At 39.6% G+C, this 10,481-nt stretch overlaps 1 protein-coding gene across 1 annotated transcript in view; it reads left to right on the top strand.

Moving 5' to 3' along the window:
• The window catches only part of Hhip (hedgehog interacting protein), an 87,729-nt gene extending 78,480 nt beyond the window's left edge, over positions 1–9,249 (top strand). The window contains exons 12-13 of the mRNA XM_031340430.1: positions 4,588–4,736; positions 7,544–9,249. Of these exons, the coding sequence (XP_031196290.1) occupies positions 4,588–4,736; positions 7,544–7,737 (343 nt within the window). The 3' untranslated portion in view covers positions 7,738–9,249. The remainder of the gene's footprint in view (positions 1–4,587; positions 4,737–7,543) is intronic.
• The last annotated feature ends 1,232 nt before the right edge of the window (positions 9,250–10,481 follow it).

The following is a 10,481-nucleotide window of genomic DNA, read 5'->3' as shown; positions in this document are numbered from 1 at the left end:
AAAAAAAAAAAAAAAAAAAAGACTCCTAATGGCATATTTAAAAGTCACCTGACTTCCCTTCACCCACCAGCTCCCTCTGGCTCAGTGCTAGAATCTGATAGTGTTAAGTCTCCAGAAGGTCTTACATTTTTATTATATTTTTATTTCTATTACATTTTTACTTTTTATTATATCACTAATCTTAATGATCAAATGAAAATTTAGTCTAGGCTCACCACCTTCCTCCTGAGTTCAGAGTCTCCCTTCTGTCACACTTTGATTTAGCGTGTTTCTAGTCTCTCTGAGGCAGCTAGCTTCTAGCTGTGGTTGCACTGTTACATGGATTGCCAGAGCTGTCTCCCAGCCACACCCTGTGATATAGCTGTGACTGTCACAGAAGCCTCCTAGACTATTTCTTATAACTTTACAAGATGATGAAGATGAGCAAGTCCAGTTGGACTGAAGCACTAATTAATATAAAATGCCTTGGAGACAGATTTTTTTTCAAGCGTATGGAACTTCGAATTAACCTTTTTTACATTCAGCACTAATAATTATAGCTGATCAGTTTCTAGAGTCAGGAGGCTGCAAAAGTATCAAATATCTGAGGTACTTTCATAGGCTTGTCGTTCTATCTCAAAGCAAATGACATCATCTTGAACTGTTTTGCCTAGATTAAGAAATCTTATAATTTTTACCTGCTGTTTTTCCCATGGAAATAAAAAGGTTGATTTATTTACACACCATCTTAAACATTTGCAGATTGGGGTGTTAGGGCCACTCAGCCCCATTAGAGAGCATGTCGGTAAGCCGGTTAGATCCCAGAAAACCTCAGAATGAACACTGACAGAGCAGACTGCCCAAATCCATTTTGTTCAATGTGTTTCAGGACGGACGTTTCTAGGTACTGTTTAGAAATATCATAGAACCTTGACACTATCTATCCTAAATTACAGCCTTAGGAGACATAGTATAAATCAAAACTTGTCAAGTTACAGTGTATAATATGAACTGTACAAAATTACCGTCATTCTTGAAGTCTACTCTTCTCTTGGAGTACACATGTCAGCTACTCAGGAATTACCAGCAGGCAAGCGGAATCGCTTCAGTGCTTCAAAAAGTCTTCCGTATCTTGTTATGCTTCAAAGAGGAGAGACCTTTGGAAAAGGCCTCTTCCTTTCCACTATGTCCCTGTATGATGGCTGTTTCATGGACACCCAGGAGGAGAGCCTTCCTGTTCACCTTGGACTATGACTGTGCTTCAGATGGGCAGGAGTCCTCCCAGCCCAACTGGATTGATTAGTTTTCAAGTTCAGCTTCAAATTTTGCTACAAAGTACCTATAAAGAGTCACACATTGCTGTCAACCCCTGGTGCTCTTGAATTCGATCCTCAGGAATACCATGTACAAGAAAAACACTACACAGATGAGCCAGACTAAATACAATCATAAGGAAGACCTTAGGAAAGTAGGCTTTTTATGAGATAACACAACACCCAGGGATCATTTCTCTGCCTTGATTTACACAAATGGGCAGTAGTCAGACTTACCATCACAAGAAGCACCTCCCCGCAACCCTCCTGAAGTAGGAGAGTGGAGAGTGCCGTTAGAAACAGCGAGTGGCAAAAGTTGACTGCAGACGGGGAATTCATGAAACCGTAGGATCAGCTACTGTGGCATAGGAAGATAGTTGCTTGGCTGCTGAAGACAGACTCCACCTAGTTACAAGACTGCAATGCTTTCTATACTTGGAAGTTCCAGAACACACTAATCAATAACCGCATCAGTTGCACCTGGATAGGAAATGGCTCCAATAGAGAACATTCTTTGAATCATTTGATCTGACTCTATCCTTCATCCTGTTGGTTGTCCTTCATCTAAGACTAGAATGTGACTAACGGAGGTTTGAGCAATTGGTTTCTCTTAACTTATGAGAATGGGAAAACAATGGAAGAGGGACAGGGTTATAAATAATGAGAATAGCCAAGAGACATTTTTCCATGAGCCCCAAAGTGACTAAGGGTAAAGAAGTAGACCATTCTTACATCAATTTTCCCTTCAGGAAGAAGCTGTAGAATGATTCCATCTGCTAAACCACCCCCCCCCATGAGTCAGAAGTTTATAAATAAGTAGTATTTAAGATCTGTATCTCTCATTTTACAATAAAATAAATTTGAAATGTGTATACCTCAGAGAAAATTAAGAATGAGCTTTTTTCTTTTTTGGTAAAATACAAAATGGATGAGTGTGGACACTATTCACTCAGAAGGAACAGATTCATCACAGTGTTTCAGCACAAGCTGACAGGAGATATCTCATCTATTAATTTATTTGTTCATTCACCAAATTAAATTCATTAAATTAAAACCACCCAGAATCCCACTACCCCAAGAGAGCCTCTGCTAGCCCTTTCTATTCACAGGAAGTCAATACAGACAAAGTGTGTTATAAATAACCCACACTTCCCACTGTCCCTCTTCATTGTAAAGTGTCCAAACCTTTACACCATGACATGAAGCCAGCCAAAGTGGGTTTCTAAGAAAATGTCTCAACTTTCTGAAAACAATACTTTATATATTAAAGAATATTGGGCAATTTCTGTGATAGCCCCTCAGAATTCTATTATTCATCATGTGAGGAGATGAGGAAGTATGTTGTTCTGATTCAAATTAAGCTTACGGGCTGTGGGGATAGCTGTCAACACATAAGCTCAGTATATTCTTTATTGCAAACTCAAACACCCTTTTGGCTATGTTTTCTATTTTGAAAGTTACTTCTGTCTCCATTCAGTAGAGCTCAGAGTCCAGAGGCTTTAATAAAATGATTGTTTAGAAGAACGAAGCTATTCAAATGATTCTAATTAGATTATACAATAAACACAATTTTCTAGCACAATGAAAATATGTATTGAAATTAAACTACAATGAATATGTACTCTCGATTTTTTGCTTAGCTGTCACTAGTTATAGGTAGGTAGTATTTATGTGTCCTTAGGATGGTCTGTTTCAATGCAATGGGCCAGTAGCAATGAAGTTCAAGTGTACTTCCTTGCCCTTTTTCCCTCTTGAGTCTGTGTAGAAGATCCTGTTTATCTTACAGAAAAGGAGGCTGCCTTCAGAGCGAAGGCAAGGGGAACAATTGGCTCTCCGTAGCAAACATCAAGTACAGAAGGATGGCTGGCTTAGCCAAACATCTTTGTCAAACATACTTTATTAAACACTTTTCTAGAAAAATAAATTTAAATACATTGACTTTACCTCTTCTCTGGATGAGGAAACAATCCTCCAAGCTTAGGACATACTGGCCTTGACATTTTAGTCTTCGATGTACTGTCTAGTACTGCAGTTAACATAAAACACATCTCTTGAAAATAAATTTAACTATGTCATAATTGTTAGGCAAAAAAAACCATAGCATTTTTTTTGGTTTTATGTTTGTGACATAAAAGTATATCAATTTGGTGAGAGGTAGTGGTACACACCTTTGATCCCAGAACTAGGGAAAAGGGACAAGCATGTCTCTGTGGCTTTGAGGACAGCTTAATGCTCATAGTGAGTGGTGTGTGTGTGTGTGTGTGAGAGAGAGAGAGAGAGAGAGAGAGACAGAGAAACAGAGAGACAGAGACAGAGAGACAGAGACAGAGACAGAGAGACAGAGACACAGAGACAGAGACAGAGACAGAGAGACAGAGACAGAGAGATAGGGAGAGCCTGCCTCAAGTGTGTATGTGTGTGTGAGAGAGAGAGAGAGACAGAGAGACAGAGAGACAGAGAGACAGAGGACAGAGAGACAGAGAGACAGAGAGAGAATCTGGGAGACTCTGGCCCCAAATGTAAGTTGTGAGTGGTTAGCAGAAAGAAGAGCAGCCATGTAACTCATCCGCACAGCATGCATCTAATGTGCTTAAGGGCCTGGGCTTGATGCCAATAACTTTTAAAGAGAGGCAGAGAGAAAGAGAAGCAAAAGAGATTCCTTCTCATGTTTGTTAGGCATCACGTGATGATATCACCAGCCCTGTGGTGTTACAGAGAGCCCCAAAACAAGAGAAACTTTCAGGGTTTATCCCAAAAAGTTTTTATAGATCTGGAGTGGAGGGAAACTTTAAAATGTGTGTGTTTTTAAGATTACACTGTGAGGATGAACAAGCCTAATTGCCTGAGTTCCATCCTCAGAACCAGTGGAAAGGTGAGAGGAAGAAACTGACTCCACAGGATTGATCTCTGGTTCATACAAATGAATCATGGCATGTGCACACTCCTCACACACATGTGCACACATGCATATAGGCACACATATATACTATAAAATAACATTTTGAAATATTTAAAACTATAGTTTCTAGATGTTCTAACTACCAAACACAAAAGGGCCATATTATTATATCATTATTATGATGATAATTTTTATGAAGAATTTTGATACTGATAAAGTCTCTTTGGCTACTTCACACCACTGGTGTTCTGTTCTGAAGTTGTAAGTTCACTGAGTCACTTCAAGATCTCTTTTGAAAGTTAACAGACATTCTTCGTAAGCTGTAAGACCACCAAATTTTATCCCATACTGATTTTCTGACTGATGTACAATGTCAACTCTTGTTTTTGGGTGCAGACCTTTAATGCCTGAGGAATGCAGAGTCACAGTTCAACCTGCCCAGACACTGAACTCGGATTGCTCCCGGCTCTGTCGGAATGGCTACTACACCCCCACGGGCAAGTGCTGCTGCAGCCCCGGCTGGGAGGGGGACTTCTGCAGAACTGGTTAGTATCTGTGTTACCACCCAGAAGATCCACAAGGGGCTGGGGCCACTCAGGAAAGTAGCATTACCTGTTTGTAGAATCATCTAGCATGCAAGTGGCTAGCACTATGCAATGGCTCTATCTGCCGTTAAAAATGAAATCTTTCCTGTCTTAATGGTGGCTGTTCACATATCTAAGTTAATCATAGGCATAAAAGATCTTTAAATGACTAGATCCTTTCAGAAAAAAACAAACAAACAAACAAACAAACAAAACAAAAAACAAAAAAACCCAGCACACCACGGCCCTGTATTTGTCACATTCACACTAGCCAAAGACTTAGTGTCTGCCAAGGCCCTGGCCAAGTGCTAGCATTTTCCAGACACCCCATAAATGCTCTCCTGCATTTTGCTGTGGCACACTAGGAGCAGGGCTTTTCCACGGGTGTTACTAAATCAGAGGGGAAATGCGATGATGTAGACACATCTTACAAGACCCTTCTATTCCGCTCCACTCCCTCGTGAGCTAACACGAAGATGCACAACGTCCTGGAGGGAGCGGAAGAGGTCTGTTGAGGTCATTCTAGCCCTTCCTGTGGAGTGCTTTCAACTCTGTGCCATGTTAAATTATAATTGGTGTGAAGTTAAAAAAAATGAGTAAATTTAGAAACTTAAGTAGTTTAAGATTGTGTTTAGCCAAGAGGTGGTGGCGCACGCCTTTAGTCCCAGCACTTGGGAGGCAGAGGCAGGAGGATTTCTGAGTTCAAGGCCGGCCTGGTCTACAGAGTGAGTTCTAGGATAGCCAGGGCTACACAGAGAAACCCTGTCTCGGAAAAAAAAAAAAGAAAGAAAGAAAAAGAAAAAGAAAAAAAATTGCGTTTAAAAGAGAAATTCAACAATAAATGTGCATGCGTTCATGAGAAGTGATTTTTATTTCTACTGTTTCACACATTAAAGTAGAAATGAAAACCTCAAACTCCAAATTAATATTTAATAGTGTTCTTAGCTCATAAATACTGCTTTTTATTTTAGAAATGTATTTGTTTCCAAATTTATTATAATCATGGCTTGTCTAATTTGTATATTACCTTACAGACACACTCAATACTTACAGGTCATATAGACCCACATGTTTTAAACTTCTGTTGCTTAGTAATATTGCTAACATCTAACTAGGACTAGCGCTACAAGCTTAGGTGAGTGATACATAGCCATAACTCAACAGGATCTAGGTAGTTATTCAGAATAAATATATACACTGTACTGACCAATTCCATCTCCCTTTTGGTCAATTGAACACAAAATTAATCAAAGAACAAATGTAATACCAGTCGCATGCCTATTACCCTCTGCTTCTCTTGGTGCTTGGCAATATATATTCCTCTTTATCTCCTTGTTCATCTCATAGAGCATCCGCTCGGTTGGGTTTTTTGCACTTTGCCTAACTTCTGTGTCCCCACAAACAAATATTGGCTAAAAAAAATCCTTTCTGGATGCCTTCTTGGGACGGCATGCTCAAACTGAGGGTGGACAAGTTATTTTAAGTCCTGATGTGCTCTGTAATGTCTTAGATATTAATCACAATCAGAAACATTCCTTGGTTAGCTTGTTTTGTTTCAATTAAAATTTTCTGCCGGGCAGTGGTGGCACACGCCTTTAATTCTAGCACTTGGGAGGCAGAGGCAGGTAGATTTCTGAGTTCGAGGCCAGCCTGGTCTACAGAGTGAGTTCCAGGACAGCCAAGGCTACACAAAGAAGGCCTGTCTCAAAAAACAAAAAAAAGAAAAAAAATTCTCTTGATTAACTTTAAATATTTTTCAATAAATAAGAAAAGCAAGCACTTTATGAAATTAATCTTGGATGTTTTCAATGAAGAATTTTATTTATACACCCCGGATGGTTCACACATTTTCCAGAAATTCAAAGGAGAAAATGCTTTTCACTTTTTCCTTATACTTCTTTTCCATGGGTTAGTCCTAGAACCATGAACTTTGAGTAGTTAACTGAAAAAATAAAAATGATTCTGATTCCTTCAAGTAAAAAAAAAAAAATGTATTCAAAGGATTCAATTGTCTGTGGTGGGTCCACCCTCAGACTCATCAGTAAGTGACTACTAATGAATAATCCAAATTCTATGTCCCCGTATCATTTTAGCAGTAAATCTTTACATTCTTTTCCTATATGGTAGTAGTAAAAATGATTCCATAAGGAGCTTCCCTGCTGTAAAATGGCCCCAAAGAGCATTGTTCAGAACATCATCTGCCAGTCTCTTGCATTTGGCCCCGGATGGCCTTTGAGGCATAATCACAAGGGCAATGTGCTTGGCGCACCCCCAAAAAGCAAAGAAAAGTGGGGACCCCAGGGAGACCAGGTGCTGGGTAGTTTATACAACTCCAATCCCAAACTGACCTTATTTCAGTGTCACATTGGACCTGCTCTGACCAGGCCCCCTTTCCCAAGGACAGCCCCTCTCCTGTGTGCTCCTTCCCTGCAGGAATGGGCTTGGCTATGGGTTGAAATGCCTCGTGAAGCAGGAGTTGAAAGAGCTGACATCATTGTGTTAGAGTCAGTTCTGCAAATCAGAGATAGTTTCTCATGATCTCTGCTTCTCAGCCTGCTGACGTCAGATGTTTAGCTCAGTCCCTGCCCTTAAAATATCTTGTGTCGGGAAACAGCTTTTCTCACTTGTATATTCTCTGTCCAATCACTTTGTGACTGTCTCTCACCTTCTCTTCCTACCTTTCCTTATCCATCATGAACTTGACCACAGACAGGCGGCTTCGGACATGAAGATTAATTAAGCACCCCGTGCTGTTTTCTTTCTTGCAGCCAAATGTGAGCCAGCATGTCGTCATGGAGGAGTCTGTGTCAGACCAAACAAGTGCCTCTGCAAAAAGGGCTATCTCGGTCCTCAGTGTGAACAACTGGATAGAAGCATCCGCAGAGTGGCCAGGGCAGGTATCCTTGATCAAATCATTGACATGACGTCTTACTTGCTGGACCTCACAAGCTACATTGTGTAGTTTCTGGGACAGTTTGAGCACATCTTTCCGGTGGGCATTTATTTTGATCTTGTCATTAAAAAGAGAGACTGTCCTTCTGCTACACACTCCTGTGATTTCATTTTCTTTTAGTAATTTAAAAGCAATTTCCAGAAATGTACAGATCTCAGCGTGTATGTTGGCACGTTTCTTCACATCTGCTCTCGCACTCACAACCCCAAACTCCAGGTTGTATAACAGAAGGGCTTTTTTGTTTTGTTTTGTTTTATTTTTAATATCTACTTTCTGGTGTGGAGTACTTTACACAGAAGTTCCACTTCAAATTGGTCACAGAGTTTTTTTTTTATGGCATCGGAAGATATTCTTTTACGTTTCGGGAAATTTCTGTCTGTAGTTACTACAGTCAACCTTAAGTAGGGTTTTGAAATGTTCTTGTGCAATGTGGTGGAAGTATTTTTATATTAAAGGTCTATAATAAGAAAGCATGTTTCTAAACTCCTTGGAGAATTTCTGAACAAGCAGCTTGATGTAAGATTATAATCTTCATTTCTGTTGATGTATCTGGTTACAGAATGTTGTACACTTACCTTTTTATTTGACAGAGCAATCTGATTACTTCAGCTTAGTCTCAAGATGGTTTTCAAATGTTTTATGATTAAATCAGAACAACCTATTTGAAAGAGCAATCTTCCTGAATGCACTGCTTCTATTGTATATTTTGTGTAACAATAGGCTCTGGGTTTTTTTTTTACATATTTATATTTTTATTTTATTTTTATAATATAAACATCACCTAGATGAGACACCTTTACCCTGTCCTGTAAAATACTAAAGTTACATTTTCACCAACTTAATTGGAAAGAAGAAGGTAAGGAGGCAAACAGCCTTTAACGTGCTGTGGATCGAATGTAGCAATGTGTACTTGTGCCAACACGTAGTCACTCCCGTCAGATGAGAAAGCAAGAAGGCAGCCAGTTCTTATAAAATTCCAGCGTTGCGTGCATGTAAAGTACTTTCACTGTAGGAAGAATATCAGAGTCTGTGAGATTAAAAGGTTACAGTGTGCACTCTTAGTCCATCCTCCCCGGAGAAAAGCTTGCTCCTTCACAGCCAAGCCAGGCTGTGTATAAGCTGGTCGCATGTGTGGATTCTTACGATCTTCATTCTTGGCAAACCTGACTTCTAATGCACATATTATTCCTTTAGGTCTCTGTGACAATACCCTTCAGTTCTTGCCTCAATAAATTTTCTACAAATGTTCTGTTCAGATTTTTCTTAAAGAAATGTTGTGCTCTAGCTTTCAATTACAAGAGTCTGACAGATATTTTGCTTAATAGTTTTCCACTTGTCATGTCTCCATGTTTGGATTTAACGAAGCATTTTTGTACTACTGACATCGGACCATGATAGGTGCACACTCTCAACCATAGCATCCCTCTGGAATCCAAGTTGTGGGATCATAAAAGCGTGCAGCACTGGCTGACAGTGCATGCATGCTCTTCATCCTCAGGAACATGAGCCTTAAGTATGAAACCACAACAAAAGTCTCCCAGCTAGGACTCCTCTGTGGACGTGCAGTGAGAGAGTTGCAACTCAAACACAGGGTGCATTTCTAAGAAATCCACACTGTAGAACATTTGTTGGGTCCACTGCTTCTGTCTTCCATATTTGATTACTTGGGTTTCAGTGACCTCATACGAAATGGAAGCGGGTTGAGAAATCTTGGTGCTTAGGGAACAATAGCCTGCATTAAAAAGTGCATGCATAATTTTGCACAATTTAGATTCAATTGACAGTATATTCATGGGACTAAATGAGCATGGAGACCAAATTGCCCTCTTACCCTCGAAAAGAGGTGGTCCCTTCTGGTCTTACCAACACTCCATTGGCCCAACGCTGTGACAAATCTTGCAATGAGCCATGCAGTAGCCTGCATCTGTAGGTTAATAGCAATCTTTTGTCTCCGTTGCTTTCTCTCCATAGTCTTTTAACCAAATTCCATCACAGAAAGTTTTACAATTAAAAAAAAAAAAAAAAAAAGGAAAAATTGCCCTGACAACCATCAACCATTTTTGTAAGCAGACCGTACTATCAAATCATCCCTTATTCAGTGTGGGAGACATTGACAAACTGTGAACTGTTCATGAAGAAGCCAGCTGTCTAAATCTGTCAAATTGTACAGTTTTATTACATGAACTCCCATTCATAGTTTGAGCAAAAACAATAAGAATGCCCCTAGAAAGTCAGCAAAAATCTTAAAACCCAAGAGCTTCTTTTTATATCTTTAAAAAAGAAGATGTTCCATGGGTGGACACTTTTCTGCAAATAACCTAGGCTAAGATGGCCAGATCCAGAGCTGCTTTACAGAGACCTTCCCAAGTGACTTCAAGAAGCACCCCAAAGTTATTGCCTTCTCTATAAGGAACTATCAAAATGAAAGAACAAATTATCTTTAAAGACTGTGATCCATGAGTATGTAACCTAAGCAAAGAAAGTCACTAAAATCCTCTCTTTCCATCCTTAGGAGAAAAGTAGATAGCAATGACTGGTGGAAGATGGTGTGCTTTAGACTATGTGACCAATTCCAAATTTTCCTTTGACCTTGAAGTCAATTTTTAAATGTATTGGGGAATTACCATAAACGGTTTGTCAGAGACGGATGGGAATTGGTTAAAAACCATGAGCTGAGAAAAATAAATGTTTAATCATTTAAAAGTCCAAATCTACCCATCTAACAAAGCTGATGTGAATGACAAAGGAGAAAT

This window comes from Mastomys coucha, unplaced genomic scaffold (assembly GCF_008632895.1).
Source record: "Mastomys coucha isolate ucsf_1 unplaced genomic scaffold, UCSF_Mcou_1 pScaffold22, whole genome shotgun sequence".
Taxonomy (NCBI): domain Eukaryota; kingdom Metazoa; phylum Chordata; class Mammalia; order Rodentia; family Muridae; genus Mastomys; species Mastomys coucha.
The sequence above is the reverse complement of the archived record's forward strand: the minus strand, read 5'-3'. Positions and strand labels throughout refer to the sequence as shown.